The sequence below is a fragment of the Aythya ferina genome, assembly GCF_964211825.1.
Source record: "Aythya ferina genome assembly, chromosome: 8".
Classification (NCBI taxonomy): domain Eukaryota; kingdom Metazoa; phylum Chordata; class Aves; order Anseriformes; family Anatidae; genus Aythya; species Aythya ferina.
In genome coordinates, this window is record NC_140304.1 from 16,209,042 (window position 1) to 16,226,989 (window position 17,948).

Genomic DNA, 17,948 nt, shown 5'->3' on the forward strand with positions numbered 1-17,948 from the left:
TCCCTCGAGGTCTCCTATAGGATCAGAACCTCTCCAAAATGGGCGCATGGAGCGTTTTGCGCTAGATTTGCAGAGGCAGTGCCTCGCTTCGGTTAGCTCCTCGTGGAGGAGCAGTACTGATTTGTTCTCTCGACTCCCCAAGTTTCTCTTTTAAATTTCACGCCGGAGACTGCGACCTTTCCGGGTAAAGTGCTCCTAATCCAAACAAAGGCTTTGTGTTGGTTTGGAGATTACATGGTCATGGAGAAACTGATGGCTGTGGAGAGCTAAAGTGGAAGGAGGGTAGATGAGTGTAAGCCCTGGACATGGCTGACAAAATAAGTTAGTTTACTTACTAGGCATAAACATTCTATTTTTCCTTCAACCTTTCTATCTGTTTCACGATAAAAGCCTAGCTACAGTAAGTGATTAAAATGTACGGTACGTATACTGCAAGTATACTTGACATGTCAAGTTAAGGTAAATCACAAGTTTTAACGCGTTAGTCTCTTTTGTGTGCTGGTTGTTCTCAGGTAGCTGGAAGGCAGCATTACTTGGAATTTTAAAATGTGGTAGGAAGTATAAAATAAGTTAAAAAAAAAATAAAAAAAAATCCCTCAGTACTTCCCTACAAGTCCACTGTGCCTGATTAATTAACTCTGATTTAACAAAGCATTTAACAGTTAAACTCTGCGACAGAGTGTTTCAGGTGATGAATCAAAGTTCAGATCTTTTTTTTTTCTAGTGCTACGAGAAACGCAGCATAGAGCACAAGAGTTGTTTTTTTAAGAACTGTTAAACGTTTTCCAAATTAAATCTCAACACCTAGACTTATGTGGCTTTCATTCTATATGTGTAGAGGTAGCCTGTTTTCTCACATCTAAAGACATAAGAATCTTTATGTTGACTCAACTGAGCCCACTACGTGATTGTGTTAATATAACTCTCTAGCTACATAAAAATTTTGAAGAAGTATAAAAATTAATCAAAACTGTTATTTTGTGGATCATTTCTGGAAACATATATTTCCATATTAAAAATGCATTAAACGGTGTTAAGTATATGTAAAAGATTATCTTTTAGCTTCAAAAAGACGTTTTTATTCAAATTCTATCTTAGTATTCTATATTTTATTGACAAATACTGCTTTTGTCTAAAGTCTGTAAGTATGGATCCTCGATAAATATAAGAAAGAAGAATAACAGCTTTGAATCAGAATTGAGATAATATTGTTATTTTTCAGAACAACAGTACTTTGAAGTAGAAAAGCGACTGGCTCAAAGTCAGGAGAGGCTTGTAACCGAAACACAAGAATGTCAAACTCTCCGTGAGGAGGTTAAAAAGCTTCGTGAGTATAACCATGCATTCTTAAGACTGGACGGGATTTTAATTCTTTAGTCCAATGTTATGTTGAAATGCATTAAGTTTTAAATAGGAGTTGAATATTCAACCATCAAATGCAATTATTACTTCTGCAAACAGGGAGGTTTTATGCTTATGTATGTCTTTTAATGGAATTTTCTGTTTTAACGGGGAAAAAATTGTAATAGTAATATGGTGGCTTACATATTTCTCTTCACAATAAACGCCTCTGCCCCCAGGGACTATTTGAGGCTGCCACAATACTGTCTAGTCCACTCAATCCACTTACTGGATTTTTATTACAGACACCTCACTACTGTGTGCTCTTACCCAACAGATGAGCAGTTGAAGTCACTGAACGAGAAAAACAGAGAGCTTGAAGATGCTCAGGATCGTAATGCATCCATCCAGGTACTGGAAGAACTAGGCAGTAAGACTTCAGTTTATCTGATGCCAGTGAAGAACACAATTAAATTTCAAGCTGGGCTGTGTCGATATCAGCACAACTTTGTATTGATACACACGTCCAGATGGACATGTGTACAGGAAAATTGCACGTGCTTCTTATGTTGGTTTATTTGAGTATGTTTGTGTTCTAGCAAATGAAATTACAGGTGAACATATGTCAAAGCAGATGCTCTTAATTCATTTTGAATAGATTAGTTTCGTCCCATCTGAAACCTGTTCCAAAGTGACTTTAAGATGAACCTCAAAAATCAGACAAAAACTTCATGTTACGGTTAATCTAATGCTGAGCTGCAAATTAAAGTGGAGACCTGTTTTTCTTCCATTCTTTCCCCTATCCTGGTACAGTTTTCATTGCATTACGCTCAGAAGTTATGGGGTTACAGAGTGAGTCACTTTGGATGACTGATCCAGCAGAACACTAGTTTCAGAGCAGGAAAGAAAAACGTTATCATTATATTGATTCTTCCACAATGAGAAGGCGGATGTGATTGTTTTGCCAGAGGGCCTTACATGGGTCTGCCTGAAGTGGTTTGTATTGCCACCTTAGAAAACAAAGGCAATGCTATGGCCTGTAAAAAATCCAAGACTGTTGACTTTGTTTTTTTTTAATTTGTTTTTTCACTTGTGTTCATTCCTCGGTTACTCAGTTATCTTTTATTTAACCAAATAAAACAGTTTCAATGAACACCATATCTAAAAATGCTGTATTTCAAAGCATGTTATAATTAGATGTAGTTTTGAACAGTTCTTGTTGTTTGATTTGTATTCTTTCTAGGCCTTCAGTTCATTTTATCTGCTGTATGTACAAAATTTTTCATTTTAGTCTTCATTCAAATACAGCTAGAACCCGGAGGAGTCTTATGGAAGTCCAGACCTTAATGTCAGTTAAAATGCAAAGGCATGGAGACTACCTGTTCAGTATGTTGGTCTTGAAAGCTGTGTTATAATTCTTCCTGCTTTGCTGTCTGATCTTTGATATTTTGCATTTAAGCACAAAAGGCCAGTTGGACATTAGTATCAGAATGATTTATGGGGGGGAAAAAGAACTGAAACCTGTTGTCTCTTAGGTTCTAGAAGAGTAGGTACATTAACTTGAAATTGTTTGACTTCTTCCCAACATGATGGAAACAACGGACTTCAGCCATAGTTTCATACTCTTTAGTTTAGACTGTTTTGGTTGTCCACTGTAGAAGCTTCTTATCCCAGTTTTCAGTCTCTGGAGTTGGGTGGGATAGCATTTAGCAAGCTTCCCTGTTATGGTAAGTGTAAATACTGTCTGAACTGTCTTAAATGCAATCAGCTTTCTCTTTCTTTATTTTTTTTAATTTTTTTTTTTCCAGAACCAATTAAGTAGAGAAAAAGAAGAACTGGAAGCTGAAAAGAGAGATTTGGTTCGAACAAGCGAAAGACGATCTCAGGAAGTTGAACATTTAAATGGTATAACCAAGAATATATTAATGAATTGGTTCATATGATTATGCTAAGTAGAACACTTCCCTGAATGACTGGACCACTATGGAATATCCAGTTTATATGGGCAGCTCCAAATAATGGATTATCAGGAAGCTATTTAGAGAAAAGGAAGCAAGCAAGGCAGGAATTTTTATGCCAGCTGCACAAAACTACAGTAGTTTGATAACTGATGTTTGGTTTTCCAGATATAAAATCATACTTGTGTAATGAGATATTGTATATTTTATGATTTATATATTGATATATATATGTTATTTATACATTATATATATATATATATATATATTATATATATATATATATATATGTTGTTTGTTCTCATTCTCTACAATTCATTTAAACTTGGTCAGTAATGAAAACTGAGTTCTACAATTACGTTTTGATTTTAACAATGGTTTCATTTCTCCTTCCCCCAGAGGATGTTAAACGCTTAAATGAAAAACTAACAGAAGCAAACACAGAAAAGGTGAAACTTCAGCTAAAACTGGATGAACTTCAAACATCAGATATTACTGTGAAGGTGAGTAGTTCCTACGTGTGTAGTACCTGTTAATGTCGTAGTGTTACCAGTAAGTAGTTGTTTATATGTGATGTAACCATTTTGTCATTATTGACTTTGAAAGTAGGTCAAGCCTACTCCTGTTACTTAAGATAAATGACTTTATTTTAAAATTGATTGTTGGGCCTGGAAGTGAGAAGTATACTCATGGAAGACAAGCAGGAGAGGGGAACATTGAGTTAGGCAAGCTTATCCAAGCCTAATCAGTGGCAACAGTGGCTGCTTCTGCCAGCTAGGAGGAAGGGCTCTGCAAAGGCAGGTAGAAGGGAGAAAAATGATTATTTGTGAACGTTTCTCTGTGGACAGAAGTAACTCCATAAAGAATTGAAAGGGTGAAAGGAGAAGAGAGGAGAAATACTTTGATACCTTAATTTATTTCTTTGAACTAGATATTACCCTAGTTAATGTTCCCAACTGACATAACTATTGAGGAAACTAACTTATGTGTCAGGAAGTTCTTAGTCTGAGATTGGTAACTCAGTATTGCCAGTGTATTACCTTTAATTTGGTGTTATTTACCAAATTAATATGCATCATTTTTACGCTGATCGTAGTACTTGGTTAGCTACTTTATTTTCTAGGGAACCAGTACAATTACAATGTGTGATTTTCTTTTTAGTACCGTGAGAAAAGGTTGGAGCAAGAAAAAGAACTGCTACAGAGTCAAAACACCTGGCTGAACACAGAGTTGAAAGCCAAAACAGATGAACTTCTACATACTGCCAGGGAGAAAGGCAATGAAATCTTGGAGCTCAGATGTAATCTGGAGAACAAGAAGGAAGAGGTAATGTAATTTCTGAGTGTTTTTGCCATTTATTTTTTTAAAGTTTTATTTCCTGTTTACCCAAATTTAACAAAAATAAGTAATAGCTGTATAAAATATAAAATAGGTGTATAAAATGTATAAAATAGCTGTATAAAATATAGGAAAAAATAATGTGTTTTATGCAATTAGTAAGGAGTTCTTTCTTTTAACTTGAGAATTGTAAGGAATACGAATGGTTATGACTGTCAAATTTTTAACGGTAAGCTAGAAACTTTGTAATCGCTGATAACAAAAGGATAAAACGATACAATGCAATTAAAATGTACAGGAATATAATTCTTAATTGGGAAAGGGGCAGAAGAATCTGATTTAACTTCCTTTTGGAGGTGAGTTGCTGATATTTTTGTTTTCCTGAATCAAAATATGTGTTAGAATCAGTGGCTGTATTTTGCAAATATTCAACTTTAGTGAGCTTCTGTTTAGGTACCTAAACAGTTATTTTAACCGGGTCAGTTGATCAGGCTTTCTGTAGTGCTTACCTGCATTGAGGATCATGCGGCTATTTGGATATACATAATATGAGCAATTTGAGGATTCTCACTATTTCATTTAGCTGAATGTGTTGGAGCCAAGAGTGTTTTATACTTATAAACAAACAAAGGTGCCAAAAAGAGCATAAAAGTTTACATTTTCTATCAATGGGATAGGTATTTTCGAAACTAATTACTAATTTGTCTAAAATAAAGACAAATTTATACATAGTATCCTCATTTACTGTTGCAACAGGTTTCCAGAATGGAGGAACAGGTTAACAGTTTAAAACAGTCAAATGAAAATCTTCAGAAACATGTGGAAGACCTTTTGAATAAACTGAAGGAGGTAAGGTAACTTGAAGTACGTGTGTAACAGCATTACAGTTGATTCTATAAAATAAAATAAAAAAAGTGTGAAATAGAAATGATTGAATGCTCCCTTGCCCTGTCTCTTCTTTCACTTACTAGGCAAAAGAACAACAAGCTAGTATGGAGGAAAGATTCCACAATGAACTGAATGCCCACATAAAATTATCTAATTTGTATAAGGTAAGTTTAATGATTCAGCAATAAGAGTATTACTTGTGGCTGATCTTAGGCTTAAGTGTAGTGCAAGCCAATTTTTGTGAGTTTTCTGCTTGTTTCTTTTTTTTCCCTTCTGCAAAGTAGAGGATGTGAGGAAGACTGCCTCCATTACAAAACATTGTAAAACATCCTGTCTTAGGCAACATGTTTGCATCATTTTGTAGTTTAAACAAACCTGGTTAAAATAGTAACTTTATGCTGACTGTTTTAGTGCTTCATATTTGTATCAGTAGCTATATTTTATGATGTATTAGGAGTTAAATGTTACATAAAAGATGAGTGGAAGCAATCTTTTATATTTTCTAGAAGTTTACTTCTGTAAACTCTGCAAGTGTTAGAGATCCAGCTGAGAATGCTGAATGTCATGCATTGTGTCTAGCAGTATCTAAGCAAGTAATTTTTGATTGTTTTGTCGGCTCAGAGTGAAAAATATTCTATAGTATGTTGAATAAGACAAAGATAGGTAAAGAGGCCAACTGAATGGTCATTAGTTCGCATGTCAGGTTCACATTAGTTCGCATGTCAGGCTAATTAGTTCTGTTTCCAGAGTTGTAATGCATAAATACCCACCTAAAATTAAGTGCAATAGAATGCTTGAATTCTGCATTAATATTGTGTCTGACCAGATGTTAGCTGATGACCCTTCAGTTAACAGTCAATAGCTAATTTACCCATGCATCACCATTTATCTTTTCGTTTGGTAGTGGTGGTTGTTTTTTACTGCTTTCTTTAAATTACAGAAGTGCTGGGTTGAAGGGGCTTGAATATTTGCCTTCTACTTAACATAAGGTTCGCCGTATGTTTGGAATCGCTGACTTTATACTAAAGGTGTCCGGATTTAGTGTCCTCACATGAGGGCCTACTCTGAGACTTTTCTCAACTTTATTTCAGTTATTTCCAATGGATTTGCAGAACTGCTGAAGTATTGTGAAGTCATGCACTCATGAGATCTTTAATTGGTAGCAAAGAAACATAGACTGTTTATATAAGATTTTTGAAAAATTAAAATTTTTAAGAATGATCAAAATCAAACACTGAAAATATCTTCAAATTGTTCCTGCTCTTCAATAAAGAAAAACCTAGTACCACCTGTGAAGCAGCTAAGGGGCATAGAAACATACATATTAGTTGGTTTTGTCCTATTGTATCAGTGTCTGACACTTCTTGCTCTTAAGACAGTTTGCATCAAGTTAATTCCAGTGGAAACACTTATCTAGTTCAGCTGAATCTCTTAGTATTTTACTCAAAAATCTGTATGTTTATAATCTTTGGTCAGTTCAAGCTTTCTTCTATAGTTGCTCTTACTATGTAATAAAAGCTTAAATAGAATGCTTTTATTTAGAGTGCTGCTGATGACTCAGAGGCAAAGAGCAATGAACTGACAGGAGCAGTAGAAGAGCTGCACAAGCTTCTGAAGGAAGCAGGTGAAGGTAAGCTGTGAGTCAGAAATGGCAAATGGGAGGAACAGAACTTTTCTCCTTCATAAGTAAGGTGATGTATTGAAAGATAGATGTTGAGCATTTCTGAAGGGATAATCTCTAGGATTCGGGGATAGAAAAATCAAATTTTGTAACAGAAATTTTACCATTTTACTATGTTTGAATTTACTTGAAGGCATTTATGGGCAGGGGGATCTTCAAACATACCTGGAATTTTACTTTGGATTTTTAGGAGAGAGAAGCATATCTCTTCATTTTATTTTCTTAGTTTTTTAGCTTTAGATTCCATTGATAAATGGGCAGTTATTATTTTTATCCCACTTGAATGCAAAGGGGATAGGCAGCAGTTCTAACTTCTGTCATACTACTGAGTTTTCTTCTCAGCGTGATCTGAAGATTATATAAAAGTCAAAGTGGAGTTTAAGGTTCATATGCCAACTTTTGTCTTAAGAAGAAAGAATAAAAATTGCTTGTTAATTTTAGCTAATAAAGCAACCCAAGAGCATTTGGCTGAGTTGGAAGAGTCAAAAGCTGTAGTGGAAAAAGAACTGGGAGAGAAGATCAGCAAGCTGGAAAAGGAGCTAGAGAATGCTAACGATCTTCTATCCACAACGAAACGTAAAGGTAACATTAAGAGCTAAAATACATGAAGCCTCAGGCATGTTATCCTTACCAGTCTACCATGAAATTACTATGCTTTTATATTCATTATAGATATATTAGATATATATTATAAAGTATAAATATACATATTTTTCCCCCAGTAGAGAAATGCATTTCTGTCAAAATGTTTTCTTAAGTTCTTTTGTTAATCTGACATACCTTTTCAAAGAAAATGGAAAAGAAAATATTTTCCTTAAGGCTGAATCATCCTGCTTGTAATGGTTTTCTGCAGAGTGGAGCGGGGATGGTAAACTATTCTTATTTTCCTCTTTATAAACAAACACCAGACATGCTGGTCTTTAAATTTGTTTACCATTAAATCTTGCTCAGTATTAACTGCTCTAGTTGTAAAGAATAGTCTGTTTGTTGAATGTTTGTAATATTGAAGGTAATTATGTGCAAGAGAGAATAGAACAGAAAGGAACACAGAGGCATTAAGTAAATTTTCTGTCTTCTTATGTTAATGTAGTGAAAGTCAACAAGCGCTCTGCCACTCTAAACCTTCTGCAGTTTGCCAAGAAATACGATGTTAAGCTCTGCTTCAGCTATCTCAATTTATTTACCTTCTGGCACGATCTAAGTCTTAAGAGTCTAATAGTAAAAACTGTTCATCATTTCAAATTAAACTAGTGAAAGGGCTTGATAATAAATGAAAACAATATTAAATATAATATCAATCACTTTTATATGCGTATGTATAATATAGAATGCAGAAAACTCTTGCACCAGTAACCTTAAGAAGTTAAAATACGATCATTTAACATACAGTAGTTAAGAAAGTGCAAAGGTGTATGAGGACACTTCTTATATCAATAAAGAATATTTAAGATGCAAATTACTGCAACTTTTTAATGGTAATTGGTGGGATTATTTATTCAGGAGCTATCTTGTCTGAGGAAGAACTGGCAGCTATGTCTCCCACTGCTGCAGCAGTAGCTAAAGTGGTCAAGCCTGGAATGAAATTAACAGAGGTAAGTGAGAAGTTCTTCAAGTTTCAGGGCCCTTGAATAGCCAACAGATGCACTAATAACAAAATTAAATAGACTTTCATGCACAGTCTAGGATTTGGTGTAATGCCTGAATGAAGCCAATGAAATCCTGTGTTTGAGGATTTTATTAGCTTTATTAGCTATGATTTTGGGATGTTTATGTGGCATAAATGACAGATTTTCCCTGGTATATCAAAATATTCACAGGGTTGTTTGTTTGTGTTTTGAGCACATCAACTTACTTTCTGTATGGATTTTTGATAGGAACTTTTCTTCTGTTTCCTTTTTTTTTATGCATATTTGCATAATTTAGATTTGTTTTGCTGTGGTATTGGCTTATTCTTGCAGAAAAATGAACATATCCATGAATTATTTTCCTTCTGTTATCGCTCATTCTGTCCATCCATTAAATAATTTTCTGTTTTTGCTGCTTTTTTTATATTTCTTTTGTCTTAAACTTGCTTGAAATTTATCCCTGTTATGGGATATTATTCTTTTATTATATATAGTTGCATATCTTTTATTATATATATTATTATTATTCTTTTATTATATACAGTTGTACTATAAATGTTTGTAGTTTTAAAATTAGTAGGGATAATTGGTTTGACATGGTATGACCCATAAGAACATTTTACTTGTCATACTCATTTCTTTGAAGAAATTAGTTTATTTCCATATAAAATTTGACTGCTCTAATGGTGTAATTACCAATGGTTCTTTGACACATCTGGACAGATGTCTTTAAAAAAAAATAAAATCTTTTGCAGCTGTACAATGCATATGTAGAAACTCAGGATCAGTTGCTTTTGGAAAAGCTGGAGAATAAGAGAATTAATAAATATTTGGATGAAATAGTGCAGGAGGTGGAAGCCAAAGCACCAATCTTAAAACGTCAGCGTGAAGAATTTGAGCGTTCCCAAAAAGCTGTTGCTAGTCTGTCTGCAAAGCTTGAACAAGCTATGAAGGTTAGTATAAAAGAAGGAGAAAAGGGCATGTAAAAATATTGAAAAAATAGATTAGTACTTCCTTAATCCTGCATATAATCCTTCCTTAATCCTATATGTATAAAATAGATCTTTTGGTCAGCTGTTGCTGTGGGGAAAATGTCCATTGAACTTTCTAGCTTGAGATTTATTTTCCTGAAACGCTGTATTTCACAGAAACAGCATTCTTCAGCGGTTATTACATTGAAGGCTTAAATGCAGTGACTTATCTCCAATTCTTTGTGAAAGTAGAATTCTTTATAAGCAAATATCAGTATTTGTCAAAAAATTAAAAAAAACAAAACAAACAAACAAAAAAAAAAACAAAACACCTTGGTGCCCAGTTCCTACAGTTCCTATTAATTTTAATAAGCACACTAATAGAGCATAAAACATCATGGCTTTTGATTCCTAAGTAAGTAGAGTTTAACCTTTACAGTGCAACTCCAAAGCTTTACTTCTTCAAGTAACTCGCTTTAACTGAAGAGAGCTATTGACATATCTTTATGGAAAGAAATGGATGAATTGCTTTATATTTCTGAATTGCAGGAAATCCAGCGATTGCAGGATGTTGCTGATAAAGCCAATAAGCAGGCTTCTACACTTGAAAGAGAAAACCAGAGACTGGGAATACAAGTAAAAGACCTTTCACAGCAGGTAGAACAAATGTTGCTATGGCTTTAAAATGTACCCTTTACAGTTTTTTTATTAATATGATACTGTATTTATGAAGTCTTCTTGGAAGAGTTGTGTTTGAGAGCCCTAATGCTATTAAAAAAAAATCTCCTTGGGACAATGTATTTACGTTTCTGCTAAATTAGAATAAGTTTATGGATGGAAGGGATGCTGCTTTAGCATAGTACTGTTCAACATCTGGCTGGAAAACTAAAGTATAACTTGTTTTGTTTGTTTAATTGGAGTGTCCTGTGCTATTTTCAAAGAACTGAACACCAAGAATAGTTCCATTTCTGTTGCGGTTTTCTTTTGCCAAACTTTTCTATAATGCAGTTATCTTACAATGATGTGTTGATAGTAATAGTTCATGTGTTGTAGAAAAATATAATTTCAAGCACTTTCTAATACTGTTTTTCAGAGCAAACTTCTAAAGCTGTGTCTTATGCTAGAATGTTCTCTTCCAGATTCGTGTCCTTTTAATGGAACTTGAAGAAGCTAGAGGCAATCATGTGATTCGTGATGAAGAAGTGAGCTCTGCTGATATTAGTAGCTCTTCTGAAGTAATATCTCAACATCTAGTGTCTTACAGAAATATTGAAGAACTTCAGCAGCAGAATCAGCGTCTCTTGGTGGCTCTTAGGGAGCTAGGAGAAGCTAGGGAAAAAGAAGAGCAAGAAACAACATCATCTAAGTAAATTATCTGTTCCTTCTAGTAAAGTGCTTATACTAAGTAGTAACAGGGATTTATTCACGTACATTTTGCTTCTTATTGTTACTTACTATGTATACTATATATATACTATGTATATATAAGTGCATGTATACTCATGAACAACTATGTAATCCATAACAGCAATTAAGCAACATTGTCTTGGTTTTTAGATTAAAATTGCTTTATAGATTTATACCTTAGCCAAATAAAAAAATGATGAAAAGGAATGATAAATAATATTTCTTCCAAAAATTCTTCCTAAATGTTGTTTTTTCAATCCACAGATGCAAGAACACACACTGAAATGCTAGTCTTTTATAATAGAAGTGGATTTGTGTGAAAATCCTTGAAAAATTTTTGAAAATGTGTTGTTCAAGAAAAATATTAGTCATTGAAAAACTTAACTGAATATTCATTTCAGTGAATGTAGGTACACACAGAGCTGTTTTTCAAACAAGGAAGATTAAGTTTTCATTCTTGCTAGCTGAGAAAAATTTGAGTATATGCACACACATCTGTTTCACTAGCTGTAAAGCCCACAGATAATATAATTCTGTATTACAAGTTAGTAGGATGGGCAAAATATAAGGATTATGTGTAATCTTGGTAAACCTTGCTTTGTATACTACTAAAAATAACTGGTCTTGGTTTCAGAATTTCTGAGCTTCAGAGTCAGCTTGAGGAAGCTCTCAATGAGCTAGAAAAACTGCGTGAATCACGTCATCATCAGCTGCAGCTCGTTGAGTCTATAGTTCGTCAGCGTGACATGTTCCGCATATTGTTGGCACAGACCACAGGAGCTGTCATTCCTTTGCAAGGTAAGCTTCACGTTTCTGTACCACTCAAATGACAGTTTTAGTTCTATTTATTTTTTGTTATGAGCTTCCAGTGATGATGCTGAAATGTGACCAGTAACTTGTTAATCTGGTATTCAAGTTTTACTCGCTAGAAAACCCATGACTTTAGATTTCGGCACCTGATTCTGTTTGTGCAGTGTAATAACTTACCACACAACGACTGAGTTGTAGTGGTGACTACATATGTTATCTGGTAGCATGTTGTACTATAAAGAATGGACAACCAGTTGCTTTCTCAGTAGTGCCCAAGGCTTTTCTAGGAAACGTGGTACTGTTGTTAGCCATGTTTAAATATGGTTATATGATGCTTTGACAAGCATTCATTCAATTGTTGCCTTTAAAAGCCCCTCCCATTTCTACCCTTTTTATTTTATTTTATTTTATTTTTTTTAGCATCAGGCATACTAACAGAGGAGATCTCTCTTACATCTACTCCAAAGCGCTCAAGCATACCTCAGGCCATGTCAACTCCTGCTCCAGTGTCGATGAGTGAGTCAGTGGAGACAGTGGAGGCTAAGGCTGCACTTAAGCAGGTATTATTTTCAGTAAACATGGTAGAAAACTATCATTGTTTTTACTTTTGTAAGCACTTCAACATCTGTTCTGTAATGTAGTTGCAGGAAGTTTTTGAGAACTATAAAAAAGAAAAAGCAGAGAATGACAAGCTGCTGAATGAACAAAATGAAAAGCTTCAGGAGCAGGTCACAGAATTAAGGTCACAAAATGCAAAGATATCTACACAGCTGGAATTTGCATCCAAACGGTAAATCAGTTACTTAATTGCAGTACCATATGTGTGTGTTCTTTGTCAGTAGAGTCACATTGACTCCTTGATGTAGGTTGCTCTGGGAGAGTTGTCAATTTCTGTTAAGAACACAAAATCATGAAGGTGGGATCAAGAACATACTTTCTAGATGAGTGTGCCACATAAGGCTATGAGAAAACGTACACGTGAAAATGATATGTAGCTGTGTACTTAGACCTCTTACAAATAAATTTGAAAAAAAAAAAATCACGAACATACTTTGCTTTGTTCTAAGTTATGAGATGCTACAGGATAATGTTGAAGGCTATCGTCGAGAAATAACGTCTCTGCATGAAAGAACCCAGAAACTCACAGCAACAACTCAGAAGCAAGAGCAGATTATTAACACTATGACTCAAGACCTGAGGGGAGCTAATGAAAAACTGGCTGTGGCAGAGGTGAGCAGTATATTGTGTTATAGTCTCAGATATTCTGAGTTTGTAGAAGAATTTTTCATACAATTAAAAACTGAAAATTGAACGTGTGGATTTTTGAAATGTACCAGCTATTACATTTGTACCAGTTTGTGTACGTGTATGTCATTGTATTTATGGGTGCCTTTGTAACATTCCAGAAAAAATCTTAAGTACTGACTAAAGATGAAGTGAAATAAAATGTACAAGGTGTTTCAAAACTCGTATTTATAGAGAAAACAGAAAGTGATTAGTAAAACAGTTATGTTCTTACTGTTCTTGGCCTATTTGCATAAATCTTAATTTACAATCTGTAATCTTACATAGAATGCTTGTTTTTTTCATGAGTATTAACAGATTATAAACTAGTATTGTCCAAATTAAAATTAACAAACAAATTTGGGATTGATAACAAAGTTCTTGTTAATTGTTATCTTAAAGGTGAGAGCAGAAAACTTAAAAAAAGAGAAGGATATCTTGAAGTTGTCAGATGCGCGTTTGACTCAGCAACGTGAGTCTTTACTGGTTGAACAAAGAGGACAGAACTTACTACTTACTAATTTGCGAACTATTCAGGTATGTGGTATTATTGATAAATCTGGTCTATCTGTCAGAGTTAGCAATAAATACCAATTGAAATTGACTTCAGCATTAATAGAACTTGTTCTGAAAAGAGGTTGGTTTTTTTGACTACAAGTTTGACACTGATTGTAAATTACTTGAGTAACTTGTTTAAGCAAGTTTGTAATTCCTATCCTGAATTATGATACTCAGGACTTTATCCACGTATAAAATAGAGAATTTTTAGATAAGGAGCAGGATTTTCACAGTAAAATATGGAGGAAATAATAGTACAAAGAAAACAAGATATATTAATTTTTATAACAATAAATGTCCACCTTGGTAGTTTTTATATTGTTTTAAGGTACCTATTTTTTTATAATTCTGTTTTCTGTTTTAAAGTGTACTTAGTTATATACAGCGTAAATATTGAAGGCTGCCCACTTTGTCATGTGACTGACTCTTATTTCTGTAGTCGGTTTTTGTTTTTTTAATCCCTAATATTGGACTGCTTAGATAATGGATTTTCTTCTAATAGTAGTTCTTGTATTGATGTTATTAAAGAATATTTCAAAACCAAGTCATAAATTTTAAATGTGACTTCTCATAGTATTCTATGTTTACCTCTTATTTCTTGTTCTGTGCAGTAATTATGTTGTGGATAAGAGAATTGTTGTGACAATAACCTTTTGTGAACTGCAGTAATTCAGAAAAAAATTTTTGAAATGTGTTGTAAGCATACTGTGTGATGCTTTTTTATCAGGGAATACTGGAGAGGTCTGAGACAGAAACAAAACAAAGACTCAATAATCAGATAGAAAAGCTAGAGCGTGAGATATCTCAGCTAAAGAAGAAACTAGAAAATGAGGTGGAACAAAGACATGCCCTTTCCAAAAATCAAGAGGCAAGTATAATTATAAATATGTAATAATTGCTTTAGTGAAAATAAAACCTGAGTTGCATGGCTTCTGCTAGCATACAGTGCATTGTTTTTCATACATGAAATTTACAAATGTGTTGGGGCTTCATGTCATGTGTGAATTAAATACAAGTCTAAAAATCTTGTGTTTTCAGGTTCATATCCTGGATCTTAAGAGGCAACTAGAGACTGAGACAAACCGTCACATTAACACAAAGGAACTTCTGAAGAATGCCCAGAAAGAAACTACAGTGTTGAAACAACAACTTAATAATACAGAGGCTCAGCTAGCATCTCAGTCATCACAGAGGGCTCTAGGGAAAGGTAGGGTGTTTTCCTACATTGAATTTCCTACATTTAATTTTTATATTAAATGCTGCTCTCTGCAGAACGATAAAAATTGTCGTTTAGAGTAAGATCATTACTCTAAATAAGAAACCTTTGTTATTGCAACCACAGATTCAAGCAAAAGATAACCAGGATAAGTTTTTAAAGTAATATCTAACCCCAGATCAACTTTAACAAAGGAAAAAAATTAAAGCCAAACTTATGTAAGGATCCATTTTATTTTTGTTTTAAGGCTCTTCCATCTATAATGTTACCTGTTCTTAAAAAGCCATTTTTTTGCGAAACAGTTGTTTACTGTAAGTTTCTATTTTGACGAGGGATGACAATTTTCTGTAGAGAAACTTTGTGAGAGTCTTTTACTATTATAATTATTATTGTTTTCTTTCTTGTTGTTACCCTTAAAAGACTTCAGCTTTTAAATAGAACAGTGGTTTAAAAGCTGCCACAGTTAACAGTATGTTCTGATATTACAGGTCAGCCTAGTACAAGTGAAGATGTGGATGATCTTCTAACTCGACTAAGGCAAGCTGACGAACAAGTTAATGACCTGAGAGAAAGACTTAAGACTAGTTCTAATAATGTGGAACAGTACAGGGCCATGGTTCTTAGTCTAGAGGAATCCCTTAATAAGGAAAAACAAGTAAGTAGTTAACATTTAACATTCTTGAATAAAGCAAAATGAAAGATGTAATTTTTGGTTCATATTGAAGTCTGTAGAATTATGGGATGTGTTGCAAAGAAAGTCAAGCTTGTTTAGAAGGCGTTCCAAAAACAAACAAACAAACAAACAAAATTGATTAAAAATACTTCTAGTGATAGAAATACTTTTTGCAGCATATTTTTAGAATGTTAGATCATAGATTTGACTCAGCTGTACTCTGCCCGTGTCTGTAGAAGAAAGAGTGGAATTATCTTTTAAAAATTCTTCCTATAACACTGAGATCAGTGATTAAAAAATTTATTAAGCTCTCAGTCAAAAGCAGTTAAATCCCTACCTTTTCCATCAAAATGTTATGGTCTTCAGTGATGCAAGAAAACATTCTTTGTGGTCTCCCTTCTGTCAAATACTTCACCGTGTTAATGGTGAACATTAACCCCTTCTTCTAAGCTGTTCAGCACGTCAAAATAAGAGTTGGGAAAACAGAATTCTCATTTTCTGCTTAAGTTACAGCATCAGAAGAAGACAGCATGTTTTTAGTCTAGTATCCAGTTCTCTTCTGGTCTGTGTTCTCATTCTGTAAAAATCTCATTGTAGCTTCATTTGCTTTATGAGTATTGTAGACTTTAGTGTGTACTAAGAAGATATACTGGCTTCTGTGTATTTGAATATAGTCACCTGAAACTTTTTTTTACATGTACTTCATGCTGTATTGCAGTTTTGAAAAAACAGATTTTTTTTTCTTCTGTGCTATATGTGGTTTTCAACATTTTCAGTGATGTTCTAAATTAGATCTTAAGAATACCTGCTCTGACTTTAAAATATCACTGAAATGTTGGTTTCACGTTGGAATACCATATTTAAAGCAAAATAAGACAAAAAATACTGACCTCTTATGATGGATTTTGATGAAGGTGACAGAGGAAGTTCGTGCAGCTGTTGAAGCTCGTCTGAAGGAATCTTCAGAGTATCAAGCACAGCTGGAAAAGAAGTTGATGGAGTCAGAGAAAGAAAAGCAGGAACTTCAAGAGGAGAAACGTAAAGCTGTGGAGAATATGGAACAACAGGTATGCATCGAATACCACCTCCCTTAAGCTCCTTTCCAAAGAGTCTGCAAGACTATGCTTTTACTTAACTTCCTAAATATAGATTTATTCTCGCTCCCTTTTGTAGAGGCAATACGGTGTAGTAGTGTCCAAAATAAATCTTTTAGGATATACAAAAGCCTAACTAAATTTGAGAGATGACCAAACATGAGTAGTACATTAAGTTTATCGCTTCATTAGGGTGGTGGTGTATTTAGAACTGTCACTGTCCTCTTGAACTTTGAGCACTAGTTGCAGAAAAAAAACACAAGTAAAAACCTTTGAGAAAGGTTTCAGAAAAACATTTTTGTAACATGAACCAAAAACACATTTGTAATGTTCATATACCCTAAAACTGGAGCAGTCTTTCCCCTTATTTGTTCGTTCTGCGTTTGGGCTCTTACTGGTCTTGAAAGAAGCATGATGACTGCAGCTAGTATTGCTTCAAGCCTGACTCTGAAAGAACAGTAATATTTTTCTGCCAGGAATGAGTTCTGAGTGTTTATAAGTCAAAGCCATAGAAGTATTTCATTTTACATTTCAACTTGTTGTAAAATAATACTTAAGCTTTAAATGATTCGTAACTCTCTACATTCAAAGCATTGCAGAGTTCAACATTCTGTAAAATACTTTACCATTTAGTCTTTAAGATTTGTTTTGTTTGGTTGCATTTTTTTCACTACAGCTATTGGAACTAAAGAAGAGTCTTACAACTGTGCAGTCAGAAGTTCAGGAAGCCCTTCAGAGAGCCAGTACAGCTCTAAATAACGAACAGCAAGCCAGACGTGACTGCCAGGAACAAGTATGTTTGTAATGTTTGACTACTTTAGCCAATGGTAGTAAAATTAATGTAATCTTTTCATCATTTTTTTTTTTTTTAACCAGAATTCAAAACATTTTCTAAGGTTGTGTTTCCAATCAGTGACTGACAGATAGAGAAGATGTTCTTAAAATTCTTTTCCTATTTTGTGAACATCTGCTTATTTAATGCTTTGTTGTTTCACCTTATCAAACATTTTGGTGTTACAGAGTAAACTGATGTTGAACATAATATAGTGTTGCAGGCATAGTTTTTGTCATACTAAAAAAAAAAAAAAAAAAGGAAGAAAAAAA

General features: G+C 34.1%; 1 protein-coding gene across 5 annotated transcripts in view; it reads left to right on the top strand.

The window, feature by feature from the left end:
* The window catches only part of TPR (translocated promoter region, nuclear basket protein), a 44,943-nt gene that overhangs the window by 323 nt on the left and 26,672 nt on the right, over positions 1 to 17,948 (top strand). For all 5 annotated transcript variants that reach the window (XM_084526993.1, XM_084526989.1, XM_084526991.1 and 2 more), the window contains exons 2-24: positions 1,223 to 1,327; positions 1,679 to 1,752; positions 3,150 to 3,246; positions 3,699 to 3,802; positions 4,461 to 4,625; positions 5,394 to 5,486; positions 5,609 to 5,689; positions 7,068 to 7,155; positions 7,648 to 7,788; positions 8,707 to 8,798; positions 9,587 to 9,784; positions 10,352 to 10,459; positions 10,942 to 11,168; positions 11,844 to 12,007; positions 12,440 to 12,579; positions 12,661 to 12,809; positions 13,087 to 13,249; positions 13,706 to 13,840; positions 14,589 to 14,729; positions 14,900 to 15,068; positions 15,566 to 15,732; positions 16,665 to 16,817; positions 17,521 to 17,637. In XM_084526993.1, coding sequence (XP_084383119.1) covers positions 1,223 to 1,327; positions 1,679 to 1,752; positions 3,150 to 3,246; positions 3,699 to 3,802; positions 4,461 to 4,625; positions 5,394 to 5,486; positions 5,609 to 5,689; positions 7,068 to 7,155; positions 7,648 to 7,788; positions 8,707 to 8,798; positions 9,587 to 9,784; positions 10,352 to 10,459; positions 10,942 to 11,168; positions 11,844 to 12,007; positions 12,440 to 12,579; positions 12,661 to 12,809; positions 13,087 to 13,249; positions 13,706 to 13,840; positions 14,589 to 14,729; positions 14,900 to 15,068; positions 15,566 to 15,732; positions 16,665 to 16,817; positions 17,521 to 17,637 — 3,071 coding nt within the window. The remainder of the gene's footprint in view (positions 1 to 1,222; positions 1,328 to 1,678; positions 1,753 to 3,149; positions 3,247 to 3,698; positions 3,803 to 4,460; positions 4,626 to 5,393; positions 5,487 to 5,608; positions 5,690 to 7,067; positions 7,156 to 7,647; positions 7,789 to 8,706; positions 8,799 to 9,586; positions 9,785 to 10,351; positions 10,460 to 10,941; positions 11,169 to 11,843; positions 12,008 to 12,439; positions 12,580 to 12,660; positions 12,810 to 13,086; positions 13,250 to 13,705; positions 13,841 to 14,588; positions 14,730 to 14,899; positions 15,069 to 15,565; positions 15,733 to 16,664; positions 16,818 to 17,520; positions 17,638 to 17,948) is intronic.